The sequence below is a fragment of the Coccinella septempunctata genome, chromosome 1 (genome assembly GCF_907165205.1).
Source record: "Coccinella septempunctata chromosome 1, icCocSept1.1, whole genome shotgun sequence".
Lineage (NCBI taxonomy): Eukaryota > Metazoa > Arthropoda > Insecta > Coleoptera > Coccinellidae > Coccinella > Coccinella septempunctata.
Window position 1 is genome coordinate 66,177,239 of NC_058189.1, and position 19,463 is coordinate 66,196,701.

A 19,463-nucleotide genomic window follows, 5' to 3' on the forward strand; every position below is an offset into this window, starting at 1 on the left:
CAGTCCCTTGAAAAATTAGCTTTCTTTGGGTCCAATTAACATATCCTCCAAAAAATCTGACACGCTAGAATTTTTTTTGTTACCATTTTCAACTCTTCCGTACTGCCAGTCCCACCGCGAAAACTGTCAGATAAGCATGAATTCATTATCAGCGACACGTAGGGCATATACAGTATCTTAATCTGACACGCTCGAGTATGCACACCTGACGATTTTTTTTCTCCATAAAGAGTTTCAAAAAGGTGTTGTGGTAGGTACGGCCCTGAAGAGTATAGTCCTAACTCTCTATATATGTCAGCTTATCCTTTTAGAGCCCCCTCACGAACTGTTAGGTCCGAAGAATCATATTTATTATGGATGTTCGATCGAAAGGGTCCGACGTAGGAAATGGACTTTGGTGAAAACAAACGAGGATATCGAATGGAGTCATTAATCATTGAGGTGTTACACTGTCTGGCATTTTCCCTCGCCTCGTGAATTTTTTCTCAGCCTTCTCCCGATTGCCCTCGAAAAGAGAACTGTGAAACGTTCAATATTTGCCGTCGTTTCGCATAACGCGAATTTAGGCAGTCTGAAGGTGGAAAATGAAACGTTTTATAGCTTTTATTTCCGATATGGCTCAGAAGAAAAGTGTAAAACTGTGTCGGAGGGTCGGTGGGAAACAAGTAGAGTCATTCGGGGTAACTGAGCGCAGTGGGTAAGTGTGCGCAGTGCGTATATCTCGACTATGCAATGTATGAAAAAGGGGTTCATTTGGGTGAAGCAAGGGCGCAGAATCGCCGTATTAGTTTTTCATAGGAGTGCGCCGTGCCACGTTTCTTTAACTTTTTATTTGCAATCAATCAAATTCACTAGTTTTCTTCTGAATTTTTAGCATCTCTGCACATTCTGCCAGATCCAAGTTCCGAGTCCCTCAGTGTTAAACAATATTTTATTCGATCATGGGCATATTAATCTGAATATATAATAAAAAATTTTAGGTTCTCTCAGCTGCTCAACTCTATAAGAACGTCAATTCAAATTTTGCCGTACTGGGGAAAGTGTGCGCGGGTAAGTGTGCGCATAGATTCATTATATGGGCATTAACTCAGTAAGGAATAAATTATGACATTGTTGATTTTCTTGGTTAAGACTCGATCAATATTGTCTTATTTGTTCAGAAAAATATTAAGAGCCACCAACAGGGGAATGTATCAACTGTTGTGTTCACCAAGAATTGTGGCACGAACAATAATGCACTGCTGTAAAAAGGCGCTTCTGTATTGACAACAAACAGCATTTCTCTTATATTGTAACATTTTGATGACATTATTTTGTAATTTGTTTTGATTGTGTGGTTCACATAGCACTGCGTTCACTTACCCCGTGAGGGTGCGCACACTTACCCGCAATACGGGGCAAGTGAACGCACTCTGACTTTCTCTATTAAATTCTTTTCTGCGGAAAGAAAACGTTTTTGTTTGTTTGCTTTTTGATGTTTTTTTATAGATTATAAAATTCTCTATCTTATGAATATGTTTTAATTTTCCTAGCTTCAACATTCGAAACAGGGTATGGTTCGAAAGGCAAAAGTGCGCACAGTTGCCCCGAATGACTCTATAGCGAAGTAGGAAAGTTACCACACTTCTCAAAAGAGCTCTTTCTTTAAAAATGTGTACCTACTGAGGATTAGTCAACCTGTACTCAACTAAGTGACACAGAAACACCCAAATGGGTGTTGAATTTATAACAGAACAGATGAAATGGTGTGGTGTAATCACTGTCCATCATTTTTGTTATGATTTTTGGATCACCAGTTAGTAAGCTATGGGAATAAATTCGTTGTTAGTTTTGACATCCCAACTTAAACTTGGTATTTCTAATAATGAATGTGTTTTCACAACTTTTTTGATATCATTCTGAAAATTCAAACTTGAACACCCTGTATCTCGAAAACGTTTGCGATTCCATGATTATGGGACTTTTCTTTCTTAAAATTACTTCCTTCTTCGTTGGTAGGAACCTCCAATTTAAGAACACTCTGTATAATATATTGGCTATTGATGGTCTTACCTCTTTCAAGGTAGTCGATGAACAAAATTCCGTTCACATGCCAAAATACCGACACCATAACCTTACCAGCCGATTTTTCGGGAAAATTCATGGGTAAAACGTCAGATGTGAAACTTTCAAAACACCCCGTATCAAGCAGATGATCCCCATCCTGCTCCTCACTTCGCTAATCCTCCTCTCATCAAAGCAGAGTTTGCTGAGCCTTCATCAACGGTACTCTTCGCCGTTTTCATCTCCCAGTAACAAAGTCCACAAAGAAGGAGGCATAAATCAAGAGTGGTGTTTTCTCAGGGGATCAACTCGGAAAACGGGATACATCCCCAAGGCAACTATGTCGTAGACTAAGTGCCGAATATATTTCGAATTCATCCAGTAGTAGCGAAAGGCGAAACTGGAAGTCTAACTTGATTAGAGGGCTACTTTGAACTGAATGAGAACGAGACGCCCTCCGAATACATAAGTATTTCTGGGTTATTCCTCCTGACAGATGAAGAAATTTTACTGGGAAAATCCGACTCCCTGGTTTGAGAATTTCTTTATATCAAGCCAACTATTCTGACCATAATGAAAGCACAGCCCTCTTAAGAGGGCTGTGATGAAAGCTCATCCTTATCGGTGACCACGAATTTGATACTATCAGCAGAGACAACTGATATTAGTGTACATCATGGTATCCATCTTTATGCGCCGATTTTTCATGAAAAACCATAATGAAATGAATTTCGTAAAACCGAGGCCAAAAACTACACTCTATGAGTGGAATCTGTACAATTCCACCCTATGGAGAGTAGAGAGAAGGAGAACGATCGCCGTACTAAAAATGTGTCTCCAAAAACGGGGAAAATAGGAGTCGCTGCGATCGCTAGGTTGGTCGATAAGGGGTGGGGATTTAAATGCCCACGTCAATTTGAAATGAACAGCCTTCGTTTTATTTTAGGTTATGTGTCATCGCAATTTTTTCTGATGATTTTTCAAATACGTTTCTTCAAAACTATAGTAAATATTAATTTTCTGATTTATATGCAATAAAATACAATCACATTATGAAGGGGACTAAGTAATCAGCTTTATACATTCATAATAAATGACGAAATCAATGAAATTCAAAAGAAATCACTGATCACAAAAATTTCACCTACGTTTGTTTATCATTGTTTATATACAAAACCGTATCAATTCGGCATCGCGGGCATTCTGGAAGCTAAAGGATAGAGTGTTTCAAAATCACGACCTCAATCTGAAGACTAAGACAGCTGTTTACAAAGCAGTGGTCCTCCCAACGCTCCTTTACGGAAGCGAAAGCTGGACGCCCTACAGGCGACATATTAAACAGCTTGAACAAACGCAACAACGTCATCTAAGACAAATAATGCACATCAGATGGTTCCACAAAGTTTCGAATGCAGAAGTCTTGCAACGCGCGAGCTGTAAAACAATTGAGACTCAAGTAACGAGGGCCCGACTCAGATGGAGCGGCCGCATTCTGAGGATGCAAGACACAAGACTCCCCAAAATAGCTCTATATGGCGAATTCACTGATGGAGCCCGGAAACCAGGAGGCCAGTAAAAGCGGTTTAAAGATACACTACATCAATCCCTAAAATCAGTTAATGCCAATCATAACTGGGAACAACTAGCGTTAGACAGGTCACAGTGGAGGTCTTTGGTACACAGTTATAATGGAGACTTCATGCATGAGAATGTGTTTTATTTTTTTAACCGGAAACGGTGCCTCGTACAGCAAAAAGTCAAGAAACCGAACTTGCTCCAAATTAAATAAGGATTTAAATAGTAATTTTTATTGTCGGAAAAACCAGTGGCGTATCATTTTTTTATCTGAAAATATACAGTCTCGGTGCAGTACGGACGCCACTGGTAGAATAGAAAAGAAATGATATTATGCAAAAAGTGCTCCTTGACGCTCAAATTCTATGTCTCAAATTTCATAAAAATACTTCAAGCAGTGTGAAAGTTATTAATAAAAAACTTTTTTTTTCTATAATTTTAACACCCCGTATCTCGGAGAGGGAACATTTTTCGACATATGTGTATATAACAAACTAGGGCTTATTTTTGATGTAGAATACGTGGTTAAAATTTCTTGGTTACGATCTGGACCACCCTGTATTTTCCGAGGCAGAGCGAAACATTTCATTCCTCCCTTTTTCCCGATGGGAATCCGAGTCGACTTCGAATAATCCCCGTAGCAGCCGTGCCCCAGAAAATTGAAAGTGTATTCACCAAGATAAATACGTATGTGACACCATCACACAACATGGAAAAATCCTTCGACATTCGAGCCTTAACTGCAGCGAATAGCCGTCCGTCTTCGCTCAAGAAAACATCGATTTTTGCATATACAACATCTGGGGAGTGGGTTGGGACCCCCTTCGTATCGGATGCTTCGTGATTGGATTTTTTGTTCGTGTTTCGATGCGGAATTTTTCATGGAAACATTTTTCTCTTTTCGTGGCCGCTTCTCGAGTTTCTTTGCAGGAAATTTCCTTGCAATCTTTCTGCAGTTTGTAAATGAATAGTTACGAGAAGGGTGTTTCTCTGTCGAAAAATAATGTGGGTCTAGAAATTTTTATTTAACAGCTGCTGCTTACGAGGATGTATTGATATCTAGTTAGCCTAGACCAGTTCCAAGCATAAAAAAAAATATTGAGTTACCATACCAACGAACAATAACTCATTAGAAGTGTCTGTGTGAAGTTTGAGGTAAAAAAAGTAAACCAGAGTTACGCAATAAATTAAAAGAAAGAAGATGTCCACCGAAATTGTGAAAATCGAAAAATTGGAGTACCGAGCCATCATCAAGTACCTGTATTAAAAAGGGTTGAGAGGTAAGCATATTTACCAAGATATGGTTGATACCCTTGGTGATCAATGTCCTTCGTATGCGACCGTGAAAAATTGGACTGCAAGCTTCAAAAGAGGTAAATTTTCCATGGAAGATGATGACCGATCGGGAAGGCCAGTTTCTGTGTCAGTCTATGACATGATTTTGTCAGACCGTCGAATTGGCCTAAAACGGATATCTGAAGCACTGAACATTTCATACGAACGCGTTCATCTGTTTATCATACAGTTCACGTCAATTTGGACATGAGAAAAATTGCTGCAAAATGGATCCCCAAATGTTTGAATGTTGACAAAAAGCGTGCAAGGGTAGAAGCATCGCGTTCGATCTGTGCTTGATTTGAAAACGATGTAGACTTCTTAAACCGAATTTTTAATATGGATTAGACTTGGGTATTCTTCTACGATCCAGAAACAAAGCAACAATCGATGGAATGGCTATATCTGGTTCTCAAAGACCTCAAAAGTTTCCTGTTCAAAAATCTGATGGAAAAGTTCTTGCTTCAGTTTTTTGGGATTGCCATGGATTAATCATGATTGATTTTTTGGATAAGGGTAGAACTATAATCGGAGATTACTATTCGACATTACTGACCACTCTACGGGAAGAAATTAAAGAGAAAATAAGCGGAAAGCTATCCAAAGGTATGTTGTTTTTGCAGGACAACGCCCCTGCCACAAATCTCATGTTGCCATGCAAAAATTTCGTGATTTATGGTTTGAATTACTAGAACAACCCCCTTATTCACCAGATTTGGCTCCATCCGGCTATCATCTCTTTCCTCAACTGAAAAAAAGTTTGAAAGGTCGTGAATTTTCTTCCAACGAGGAGGCAATAAAAGCTGTGGAGGTCTGGTTCGCCGTAATAAATATATCCAATTAAGAGGAGAATATGTTGAGTAATAAAATATTTTGACATTGAAATTTTGTTTGATTCTAGAGTAGGCTAAGAATTTTTCAATATATCTTCGTACATAATGATTCCTTCGAGATGGACCTGAAAAGTAATAAGCCAGATCCGTACTCGAAATTTTAAATTCATTTCGACAAATAATATCCTTTCCAAAGATTATAGAGACTCTATAATCTTTGATCCTTTCATTTTCACGTTTGATGGGATAGCAAATGTTCTGATGCCTTCATACGTATTATTCCAATAGCAGGGAACTTTAGGTCCCACGAGTACGTCCTGAAGGTGCATGGAGCCTCTCTGATGACGAAAACAAATTCTTACGAAACACAGGACGCGCTCTCGAACTGTTTTCTGCGCTGAGATGGATCCGGAAAGTTGATTTTATGGCACATTTCCCAATTCCAATTGTGTCGCTAGATTGATGCCTTTCCGATAACAATTCCTGAGTGAAGGTACATAAAATTCAGTTCTCTCGCCAAAAAGACGGATACGAGTTCGAGCAGTGAGTTTCAATAACGTTTTATTGAGGCTCGGCGTCTAAAACAGTAAGATGCCGGGACGTGTACAATAAAGTTAATTGAAAAATTGATTCGATCGATTCGGGAGGGTGGGGGCGGTTTGTGACGATTGATTCTTGGACAGGTTAGGTGAGGTCATTTGGTAGAGTGAATGACGGCAGTTTTATTCGGATCGACCCTGTGGATTTTTCCCACGTTCTTTCCTCAAGCATTTTCTGGAGAGCGTTTATGTATACTCCCTATTTGTACTGAGTGACATTTTCCAACAATTTGTTCAATACATGTGACTTAGGTTAGATAAGTGATCGATCAAAATTTGGGTGAAATCCAACCATGGAAAAAAGAGAAATATTAATGATAGAAGGACGTCTTGACCGATTCCTAGTAAGATGGTCGATTTCCTCTCCAAGTATCTCATCCAGACAATTTGAAATATCCTTTATTTTAAAACTTCCTCTAAAAATCCCCACTGAAGGAAGCTTTAGGCTTAAAGGGAAATATGAAACTGGACGTAATACTGGGTACTCTGCTTCCTATGTCATTCCTATAAACATATATACTGTTTTGTCTTTGTACTGTTGTTTTCTCTTTCCGTGTACTTTTCTGTTGCTGTCTTTTATTTTATTACTGTTTTCATACATCTTTGTATTCGTCTGCAGATGCCTGAAGATGGCCCTAATTTTGTAAGGGCCGAAACATATGTAGCAATTTTTAATAAAGAATTTGGAGCAGACACGAAAACTTCGTCTTTTTCATTATATATACGAAGCTTTAGGCCTTAGACTCAATATTGACAAAACCAAAATCCTGGTAAGTCCGACAGAAAACCTTCAAACAGATATCAGCCTGGAGGATGAAACTCTAGAACAGGTCGAGCAGTTCAAATACTTGGAAAGCTTCGTAAATACTAGGGCTAATCTGGTCGCGGAAATACACAACCGTATCAGTTCCGCATCACAAGCTTTCTGGAAGCTGAAGGGCAGAGTGTTCCAAAATCACGACCTCGATCTGAAGACCAAGACAGCTGTTTACAAAGCAGTCGTCTTCCCAACGCTTCTTTTCGGAAGCGAAAGCTGCAAGCCCTACAGGCAACATATTAAACAGCTTAAACAAACGCAACGACGTCATCTAAGACAAATAAAGCACCTCAGATGGTTCCAGTTTAAAATGCAGAAGTCTTGCAGCGCGCGAGTTGTATAACAATTGAGACTCAAGTAACGAGGGCCCGATTCACATGGAACGGCCACATTATGAGGATGTAAGACACAAGACTCCCCAAAATAGCTCTATATGGCGAATTCACTGAGGGAGCCCGGAAACCAGGAGGCCAGTATAAGCGGTTTAAGGATACACTACATCAATGCCTAAAATCAGTTAATGCCACTCATAACTGGGAACAACTAGCGTAATACAAGTCACAGTGGAGGTCTTTGGTACACAGTTATAATGGAGACTCGAGAAGGATACAGCGGCGGCCAGATCTGGTTGGTGACTATCCATGCCCGGAGTATGGAGGGATCTGTAGGACACGGTTGGGTCTCTTCAGTCACAGGAGGGCACACAGTCGCAAGTAGCCCTAAGAAATTATAAGTTTGATCGCTTTGTTGATTGTCATAGGAGCTTGACCTTAACCTGGCATATTTTCCACATTTTTTCCATGAGTAGGTTCTTATTTTTTCAATTTATTCTGATCAAATCGAAAATGTCGAGAGAAATTCAAATAATGAAGAGGTGGTGAAGTTCCGCTTCAACTCTCCCTTTATTACATTCTGGATCAATTTTAATTTTAAATTGGAAAAGTTGAATACTCGCACACTTTGAAAGCAATATATAAGTGTCGTAGTGCAGTGCACTCTTCATATCGTTAGCTATTTCAGGAGGTATCTACGGATGCGTAAAAGGGCAAAAGAATTATTTTATTTTCAATCTTGGTTCATAAGTCGAAATCTCGCTATTACGAGTTGTAGATTCGTGAAATGAGTAGAAGAAGTGGTTAAGCGTAGAGTGGTCGAAAGTAAAGGTTTCAGGAGAAATCTTTCAAGGACTTCGGAAAAATAAAGCTTTCTGTTAAAATTTTGCTCTCTTGCCAATCCAGGCCACTGCGATTTCTAGCTGTAACACCAGATGACCCAATTTCTCGAATCTATTCGTAACTTTAGCAACCTCCATGAATCCCAACCCAGGAGGGTTGAGACCCCCCTGATGAATGAGCGACAACTAGAAACTTTCGCTTCCGCTGTTATTCTATTCAAAACATGTTTTGTCTGTTTCCGTCTCTTAAATGATGTAGGATCGTGAAAATAGAATGAGGACGACTAGAAGTCGATTCTCGTCCAAAATGTCTTCTGATTCATGAGGAATATCCATCCGGTGGTTGAGCGACATGATTGTGAGACCAATGATTACTTCATAAATTCTTCATAAATTCTTCATTGCCCCATAGGGCAATGATCTGGCATGCCAGGGCAATTCTTCATCTTCTGTCTTCATCAAACTGTACCCAAGAAAAAATAATCATATGTACATACCTTGTTCCAAGACAAGGCCCTTTATTTGTGAATCGTCTCCCACAGATATAGCAGTGGTTATTCAAGAGAAAATAGGAAAAACCCAGAAGGAATTCAAAAAAGAGGTAACAACACGAATAGAAATATCTGGATCTCTATCCTGTTTCTTCCTGACAAAACACATCTTATTAATGAATCTCCTCATTGACAATGAAGTAAGAAAAGATAAGAAAATATATTAAGTGACATAAAAAACACAATACCCAGTGTTAATAACTTGGAAAGAATTTCTCGGAATATATTTTTTCAACACAGGATACTAAATGATCAGTTTTTGAGTTTTTCATCCATATCTTGCTTGGCCACTAGGGCTAGAGGTATAGGACGTGTCAGAAGAACAACCCTTGATTTTTCTAGAAGATTCACGAGTTTATTCGATCGAACACAATACAATTCTTTCCAATTGCAAATCTGTAAACTTCATCACTTTATTTCACTCAAATTCCCCCACAGGAATAACGATGAAAAAAACGTCATTAATATGGAGCTACAACTCCTTCATAAAACAGTTACTTTTCTGTTTTTATTGGTATTGTTAGATCGACAGCACATGAAGCTTCTGATGGGGATTCTCGACCCTTCTATTCAATCAGCAGCACATATTATGTTACCGAACGAAGTTTCGCTGTGAAGAATAGTCTCAATCGATAATGTTTAGTATTGATCAACCGCAATTTCACTCAAGGATTCAATTAACGCTGAAAACTTCCCGAGCGTTAATTTGCGAGCAGTCTATCGAGATTGCGTCATTTCACAGGCCCCGTTGTCTTGAGACATTAATAACCTTTATCATACCTGATAATCAGAGTTTCCCCAGGGATGATTTAGTTGCGTGTTGCTGGGGCAAGATAGGTGGGGTTATATGGAAAGTGAGCCCACTGAACTGTTACGCGAGATGTGTTCGATTGTCCATTCCATTATACAGGGTGATTGACCGCGATGGCCTATTAGACTTTTATGAAGAACCAATCAAAATTTGTGCTGAAAATTTGGATGTTGAGGATATTTACAGACCTCTGCGACTTGCGGTTTTACCAGAAACAACCTAGTATTTCGAATAGGTCATTCATTCATTCATTCATTGCTGTATCCTGTTACCGAGAATAAATCTTCAAAAAGACTGAAAACCAAAACTATCGGTGCGATCAAACTCATTATTTCTTAGGGCTACTTGCGACTGTGTGCTCTCCATAACTGAAGAGAACCCAACCGTGACCTAAAGATCCTTCCACACTCCGGGCATGGATAGTCGCCAACCAGATCTGCCCGCCGCTGTATTCTTCTCGAGTCTCCCTTATAACTGTGGACCAAAGACCTCCACTGTGATCTGTCGCTCTGTCGTTCACAGTTATGATTGGCATTAACTGATTTTAGGGATTGATACAGTATATCCTTGAACCGCTTTTACTGGCCTCCTGGTTTCCGAGCTCACTCTGTGAATTCGTTATACAGAGCTATTTTGGGGAGTCTTGTGTCTTGCATCCTCAGAATGTAGCCGCTCCATCTGAGTCGGGTCCTCGTTACTTGAGTCTCAATTGTTATACAATAACTCGCGCGCTGCAAGACTTCTGCATTTGAAACTTTGTGGAACCATCTGATGTGCATTATTTGTCTTAGATGACGTTGTTGCGTTTGTTCAAGTCGTTTAATATGTCGCCTGTAGGGCGTCCAGTCTTCGCTTCCGTAAAGAAGTGTTGGGGGACCACATCTTTGTAAACAGCTGTCTTGGTCTTCAGATTGAGGTCGTGATTTTGTAACACTCAGTCCTTTAGCTTCAAGAATGCCCGTGATGCGTTGTATTTATGAAGCTCCCCAAGTATTTGAAGTGCTCGACCAGTTCTAGAGTTTCATTCTTCAGGCTGATATCTATTTGAAGGTTTTCTGGCGGACTTACCAGTATTTTGGTTTTGTCAATATTGAGACTAAGACCTAAAGCTTAGTATATATGTTTTTAGGTGTTCAACATTATGTGTAGATCTTCTGAGCTGCTAGCGATAAGTGGGCAGTCATCTGCATATTCCGTGATAAACTTTGTACGGGTTTTTGCTCTGAGACGCTTCAGGTTAAATAGGCCTCCATCAAATCTGAATCTTATTCCAACACCTCTCACAGGCAAACTCATGTCAGCAATTATCGAGACAGTTATGGCCGAAATATGGAACTATAAAGGCGCTAATACGCAGCTTTGTTTTATTTCAGAGTTGGTTAAGAAATGGTCGGTTTTAGAGCTATTATGCTGTATTCTAGCGGTGTTCCACGGCATGCGTTTTCATAAATGCGGCTGTATCTATTCGCAAACTTTGTCTTCAGATTGTTCCCAATGTACGTTTTGATTAGGAATACTTTGTTTACTTCTTGAAAGACGGGAAGCGGTTTTCAATTATAGTTTCAGAATTTTTCATCAGTTGGATATACCAATCGTGCTTTCATCATCCAATATTGATCAATAAAACTTCACCATCAAATTCGTCTTCTGAAATTTCACATTCGTCGCTCAGAGCTAATGGAATTGGGTAACTTCAATACACTTTCCTTACCGTATGTCAATATTGCGATCTCGGAAAACCATCGAAGAAAAATCGATACACCAGAAAACATACAGGCTGTTGTTTATTAGACGTATCCAGGAAATCGAATGAGATTCTTTCCTGAAAATTTGTGAATAGTAATGATATTAGGGATTTTGATGAAAATTCGTATATAAATTGCGAATTCGCATCTCGTTTTCAATTGAGCTCGATCAACCCTTTCCAAATGGCGATCCACCGTTTGCCTTGAGGCGCGAGCGTATAAATTTCAAAGAAACCCAATTGTTTTCCTCGTCTAACCGCGGATGGAATCGTGGTTTCGGGTTTACAGGTTTACAAAGGGACTGCAAGCGAATTAAATAATGTGTTGTCTTTGATGTAGCGCAACGCGAGCGCTGTTGTGTATTTCAGGTATTTTTGTTCAATTTCGTTCTGTTTTGTTAGCATAGGTCGGAACTACTCGGTCCTGGGGCACTGGAGCCAGTTCTGCACAACAAATCGTCGAGGAAATGAAAATACCGAAAATGTATCAGTAGATTGTGATGTCGGAAAATTTCACTTCTCCAATGTTAGTGCTTTTGATTGTAACCATTAAAACTGCATGTTACGTTGAATAATTGATAAAATTCTCTTGTATGATCAGAATATTATTATTTTCGATTTTTGATAAGAGAACAACATATGACCATGGTGAAATGTTGAAGCGTGCGCTAGTGTAAGAGTGGTTTGGCATCGGAAAGAAAATGGAGAGATAAAATTTCAGAGTGCATTTTTGAGAGAAAATTGGAAAACACCTTATCTCAAGAATCGACTCGGAATCAATTTGTGTGTCAAGAACTCTTTTGCGATGAAGATATCAAAAAAGATGATGGATTCATTATAAACGAAATCTCATCCCTCGTGAGAAGTGGACTTTTCTGAATAAGAATATCTAACCAATAAACAACATGGCTCAGAAGTGGATATTCTTGAAGAATTTTGTTGGCATAACATAATATATGGTTCATAACGGTTCTCAGCTGAGTATTGGAAACAGAATGGACATAATTCTATTTCTGATCCATAGAGCCTACAAATCTCATCTGCTGTCTTTCCATTGTCTGTCAGCAGTCCCACCATCACCCGAAGCTCAGCTTCAGCAGTTTTCTGGTATAGGTCGGTGAAATCATCACGAATTTCTTTGACTGACTAAGTCCAAAAGTGTTTCTCTGGAGGTTCATTCTGTTGTTCAGCTCCCATTGATGGACCTCTGCCCTATATTGGTATTTTCCAAGCCCAAAGAAAGGCTCAGGTCCAGCAGGTGTTAACCTTGATGCTCTTTCTGCAAGTTCATCGGATTTTTCATTTCCTTCAACACAAAAATGCCCTGGTGCCCATAGTAGAGTCACTTTATTGCCCCTGGCCAGTTGCTTTATGGTATTACGGTACTCCCATGCCAGCAGAGATTCCTGGTAGTGTGATTCCAGGGACCTCAGCGTGGCCTGGCTGTGATATAGATATGCGCCCCTTTGGGTTCATTTCAAGACACTCCTGAGCGCAGACGTAAACAGCCAGTGTCTCGGTCTGTAAAATAGAGGCTTCACTTTCCAACCCCAAGCCTTTAGAGATCCTAAGTTAAAGTCCATATACGCCAATGCCGGTGCCCCTTTCTGATTTTGATCCATCAGTAAACCACGTGGATGACTTTTTGTCCAAACGATTTACGCAACTTATTGCACTAGGACGGTCAGCTATGACCATTTCAAAGAGCTACTTTTTACGAGCTCATCACTAGAAAAGAACATTCATGAAGTATATGTGCTCAGCTTTACTTCCACCTCCAACGGTTGCATTCTAATAAACAAAAGTAGCTCGACAGTTTGGGAATTATAGTTATAGGCAAAGACAACCTGTCTTTGCAGCACCTCTCTGCAGCACCACCATTATTTTTCACAAAATAAGTAATAATAATAAACATAAGCTCACCTTCAGTTGCCAAAAAGGCTATAGCTTGATCCATTCCACCCCCTTGAGTTCCTATAAGACGTTCAGCCTTTGCACATAAATCTGCAAGTTCCTTCCTGCCAGGTAGCGGCTGAAAAATTACCATAAGAAATAATATTCGAAGGTAGCTGTCAGAAAAAAAAAATGTATTACTGTTGTATCTGTTGAGTCTGTAACAGTAGTAGTGCTGGGAAGATTCTACACCACCGTTATTTGATTCTAAAGTCATTCAACAGAAGGAGGATTTCAGGGTACATACTTTAACCGGAAGTTTGGTTATGGAATGGTGTAGTGGTTTGTTATTTGGCTGATTTATGGATATTTTCTCAATCGGAGATGATGTCATTGTAAAGTGGGTTAAAAGAATTGAACTGTTAAATGAAAGAAGCGTTGTTTAGATGGTTCGTGATTTTGTATAATGATTTTATTATTAGCCGATCTTGTGCGTCGGTTGTAGCTTTTGCTCTTCCACATTCATAAGTACATGCAGCATTTCCACTTGTATCGTTATGGAAAATATCTCAACAAAAAACGTTACGATCGGATTCTTATCTCTCATCTGATTGATTTAAAATATAAATTCTTTTCTTCATTTTCTTTTCTCCGCATCCTACATCGAATAAGGCATCCAAGTCGGATTTAATGGTAACTTCATGTGTTTACCAACGCCATTAGCGACTGAGATAAGTTCAGATCCAGCCCATATTCCGTCCTATAAATCGCCACGCTTCCTTGTTTTTGGAAGGGAAGTTAGGAGGGCGTAGAAAAACGTCGTAAAACGAATTCGTCTTCGCTAGGGAATAATGGTTATATCGACGAGATCACCCTTAAATGACGTAATTAAATCGGCTAGACTTGGTTATCGAACGCGAGTTTACGAGCGATTGCTCGCTAGCAGATCTGTCTGGAGGGAGTGACGGAAAAGATGTTAAGAAAACGACAACAGTAGTTTCCTTGATTTCCTGGATAGAACGATCTGCTCGTATAGTTTCATTCAATAATATTTGAAAAGACAACAGAGAACAGGACATTTTTAACGTTTTCGGTTAATGATTTGAGGAATTTATCCCCCCCTAATTGATTTATCATTATATCCGATTCCCTGGGAGTGTGAGGGAGTGGATACATGCTGCCATCTTCACTCAGAGACTCAATAAAGTGAGTTGGTGTATTTTTCCACCAAGGAGCCATAAATTCATCTCTTTTTCGTCGAGGTATGAGATGTGTTGCTCTGACGAGGTCAAATGAAACCAAAACTATGGTCAGCATCTATTCTTTCTCTCGACGAGATGGTATTTCCGTTAATATTTCGTCTTTTGGTGGATCCACCAGAATTTCAACTAAACTGTGTGGCGGCTCACCAAGTGCACTCAAAAATGGTGCAATATGGAATACTCCTTCTGACGTAAAGGATGTATTTTTTATGAAATATCTTTGAAACGTCACATTTTGAAATAACCATTTCAACCGTTAACCAAAAAAATTTCAAGGACTTAAAAATAAAAAATAAAAATGGGTATTCAAAATTCAAAGTGTTTCGTTTCTATTGCACAAGTTGGCAATATCGACTGAAATATGCGTTGATAATAAAGGACAACAAATACACTATCTTGATGAGATAGACAAAGATGGCTGTCTAAGAAGTCTGCGACGAACGAGGAGGGTCGTTAAATTTTATGGGATTTTTATGGACAGTTGCTTTTGAGGCTCGCCAGTGAGTACGCGCCTTATAATGGCTGTACATCAACAGCTGCTATTTTATAAACAAGCCATTGTTCTTTTTATTTTCTAGTAGGCGCTGTTGCCAGATCGCAAACTAGAAACGAAGCGATTTAAATTTTAAAACCTCATATTTAAAGAATGATTTTGAATAATTTTCGCGGTGCATTTGAAAAATTGATGAATGAAACTCATAATTATTCAGTTTAAGCTTGCATATGCTGTGGCCCATGGGCGTAGCCAGGGTTGAGTTTCGGGGGGGGTTTAAATGAAATTTTTCTGATTTTGACATATAAAGTGAGACTTTTTGAAAATGATATTATGTATACCTATATTATTTCGGGGGGGGGGGGGGGGGGGTTGAACCCCCAAACGCTCCCCCCCTGGCTACGCCCGTGCTGTGGCCTGTGATAACCCAAATTGAGAAGAATTTCCCATTAGGAGATTAGATGGAGGATTTAAAGATCGATTTGGAATGCCGATCAAAAACTTTTTTCTTAATATTGTCGAGTATCAAAGAAAAGAGCTCACCACAGTTGGTTCGTTCATGAGGAACATGCAAATGGCCGCAGCGCTGACCAAGGCGCTGCTACTCGACAGACCAGCGTTGGGGGGAATATTGCCCCAAACTGCAACATCCATCCCCTTGTACTTCATAGCCTCAGAATATTCCAAAGCACCCTGGATACCGCACTGGAAATAGTGGTACCACAAAGGCTTCGTGGAGGCTCTACGACACAAATGATTTCTTTATCGAACTGCAAATATCAATGTGATAAGTATACGGTTACCTAAAAGTGCTGTCGATTTCAGCTTTCTCATACTTCTTTTCCATATTCACTAAGGTTGTTATTTCTGAGCCATTTGCGCGTAATGCGATGAGAACACGTTGCTCCACAGCCATGGGGATGACACCATATCCGCTGTAATCAACATGCTCCCCAATCAGGTTGACCCTATTTAAAAAAATTAATTGTTCCTTTGTCGAAAAAAAATCATGGCTCAGAAAATATGAAAAAATTCAAAACTCATTCTGTGAGGAAAAGAGACATAAGGTAAGCTAAGCTCATTCCACTACTCTGTAATCTACTCTGTAATCTGTGGCTCATTCAGCGCTTATGCGAGGAAACCTCTAGTAAAGTGCATTCTTGAAACACCTACGAGTTTTAAATACAACAAGCGCCATCTAACCACAAATCACATCGATCCTGTGTAAGCAATAGTAGTTTCCTTTCCGCTAGAATAATTTTCAACTGAAGAAAACTATCTTATCAGAAGGCGATAAAGAAACCTGTAGGACGCACATCAAAACAGCCATCTATCAAGGAGTTCAACAAATTTCGCATCTTTCAAGACCCACTATGTTACTCACCCTCTGTACATTCCTACATTTGATTTGACAGAAAGTAAACAAACACAAACATTTTGTTAGGCAGTTTTTATTACCAAGCACCTTCAGAACAGCAATAAATTTATTTGAATCCTCACCTGCCAGGTACACTAACAATGAAATCTGGGTTATTATCATAGGTATCTTTGAAAAATTGTTGCAGTATCGATAAACGACCATCAAGAGCAGCACAATGTAATTTTTCAACCGGTTTATCCGCATTATTCCCTTCACATTTGTCTATTTGTAATTTTTCCCAGTCAGAATCGAGCAATTCAGCTGAACAACTCATGTTGAAAGCAAAATATTATCAAATCTGATAATCGAGGACACGTCGCTTTGTATGATTAGTTCTATGTTTTACGAGTTCAAATGGAACCTTCTTCTTCTTCTTTTAGTTGTAAATTGTTGCTAAACTGATGCCATTCGGAAACTTTTTTAGGATCACTTAATGAGTGTTACTAAGCAGGTATTGGGAATTCAAATATTCAATCGGAGAGAACTTTTTTTAATGGTCTGAAGAATAGTCGTTAGTCACAAAGTAGTGAATAAATAATTGAAGGAATAAAAAATTAAAAAAGAAAGGTGATAAAAAGAGCCTTCATTATATCAAATTATATAAAATTTGTATGAAAAAATATAAGCATATATTAGATGATTTCTCCTTGAGGTAGCTGATTCAAAACGAAATAAGCAAAGACTGGCAAGAGAACCCTGAGCAGGATTTTTGTCCTGTTTATATATGAGATGAGCATCAGAAGGATCTATAATTCTACAACAAACGAATGTTGGAGTTTGGAAAATATTTCAATACCTATTAGAATTCCCAATGAAACACTCTCGCGTTATAAATCCTCTAATGAATACTTATTATTGACAATTGTCGCTTTCAAATCAAGGAACAAAACCAGTATAAATTCCAAGCAAACACAATATGAATTGAATCTATTCTTATCCGAGAGTTTCTGGTCAGGTTGTTGTCTTTGGTAAGGTTGAAATATTTTCTAGATTACTATCTGCGACATTTATCCAGGAATCTGTTCGAGACTGTTTCGCACATCACGCACAACAGATGGCTCTGCCAGAAATTCAAAGTTCTTCTGAAAGATGTCGACAGCTATCCTGATTTACTGATTCATCTAAAACAATCTTCATTTTATCATTGACTATTAATAGGGGGATCATACACTTTTTTATATTATTCTACTCATATTTAAACATTATCGTATTCCTAACAAATTTGACTTTGAATAGAAATTACGTGGAAATTAATGATGCTTTACTAATGTTCTGGGGTAGCAAATATTGCAAAATTCGATTCACTGATAAAGACGTATACTCCATTCACATTTATTTTAGCAGTCGGTTGGCCATGAAATAATTTCCAAGTTTTTGTAACTAGAACGGAGTAAGGTTGGCACTCATGAAATGTCGTTAATGTCATAACGCCGTTGCCACAACTAATATCAATTTTCATTACGAAAATGCCGTAATTGAAGAAACAGACAGTGTTTCAGGAAGTGCTATTTAGAATTCAGGTCCGCTCATGCAAATAGTTATACCCTGATATTCTAAAATACACAATACGTCAGACGGTAGCGAACATATTCCATGTAAGAGAATTTTTATAATGTTTCATCTGAATCTAAACGACTCATATTTCAGCTGAATATTTCCACAATCAGAAAGATTGTGAATGGAGAGGATGACAAAGAATTTCCTTCTATTGGGAAACCCAAAAAAGTGGTGGCATTTGAGAATTTCATGTGTGAGTGAATTAATGCGAAAAGTTTACTACAGGATTTTCGATGAATGTCATCGTAGAATAAGTTCCCGAAAATTGATTTTTATATTTTTCATTTGACTTGTCCTATACATTGTAAATATTTTAAGGTACTAGTAAATACCTAATTATTATTATTATATCAAATTATTAAGATGAACAACCACAAATACGTGCCAATTATCCTGTTAATTGTTTATTCAGGTAAAATTTTTGTTCAAAGGTGAAGTTCATCTTGACTTGAAACTTCCTTTGATTCCTTTTACTTACATTGATACGGGAAAAATAGCGTTGATTTAAAACCCAAAAATGTTTCGATAAACGTCATAACCCCACATTTTCGTACTATACAGAGTGAAATGTGTCAAATTTCCGTGGCCAACCGAGTACTAAAATAAAAGTGAATGGAGTATAGAAAAAAAGTTTCTTGGTGACAACTCACTTATTATCAAATGAATATTATCCTTCATTTTTGTGACTGAAATATTCTAGGCTGCTAACCAGTTTGGAAATGAAAGAAGCAGTAGAAATCCAGAAATACACGCTTATTTAATATCATTATACATTGTAGGTATTCATTAATCAAGAAGAAGAATGTAGATTGTCTAGTGAAAAGTTGATGAATTTTTGGGTTATCTACAAGCGCGTTGAAAGCTTCTTAGAATGTTAGATTGGGCTTTGGGCTTGGTAAAGTTTGAAGAACCAATGAACATATTTTAAAATATGTGACCACTGTTGAGATTTTAGAGAGTAATTGCTACTGTTTTTCCAATAAAATTGACAATTTCCGTGTCATCGGAAGCTTACAATTCAAGATATCAAAAGTTCAATTATTTTTTAAGCGAATCAATAGTGTTATGAATGAAGAGAAATTTAGACATGATGCCTATCAATTGTTGAGCAGTGTAAATTCTCGTCTTATACTTTGCATCACTTCTTCCTCGAGTGATCCAAAAACTAACCTAAGAATTCAATGCTCCACAACTTCAAAGTGGAAACATAGTCGATATTTGGGGATGAAAAAGAAATTTGGGACATCACAGCATATGCAAGCTTAAACTGAATAATTATGAGTTTCATTCATGAAATTTTCAAACGCACCGCGGAAACTATTCAAAATCATTCTTCAAATATGAGGTTTTAAAATT

The 19,463-nt window shown here is 38.4% G+C and overlaps 1 protein-coding gene across 1 annotated transcript in view; it reads right to left on the bottom strand.

Moving 5' to 3' along the window:
* LOC123322552 (N-acetylgalactosamine kinase-like) overlaps positions 1 to 16,882 on the bottom strand; it is a 41,359-nt gene extending 24,477 nt beyond the window's left edge. The window contains exons 1-4 of the mRNA XM_044910499.1: positions 16,631 to 16,882; positions 15,934 to 16,098; positions 15,674 to 15,872; positions 13,406 to 13,514 (exon numbers count right to left, since the gene is read on the bottom strand). Coding sequence (XP_044766434.1) covers positions 13,406 to 13,514; positions 15,674 to 15,872; positions 15,934 to 16,098; positions 16,631 to 16,824 — 667 coding nt within the window. The 5' untranslated portion in view covers positions 16,825 to 16,882. The remainder of the gene's footprint in view (positions 1 to 13,405; positions 13,515 to 15,673; positions 15,873 to 15,933; positions 16,099 to 16,630) is intronic.
* Between the last annotated feature and the right edge of the window lie 2,581 nt (positions 16,883 to 19,463).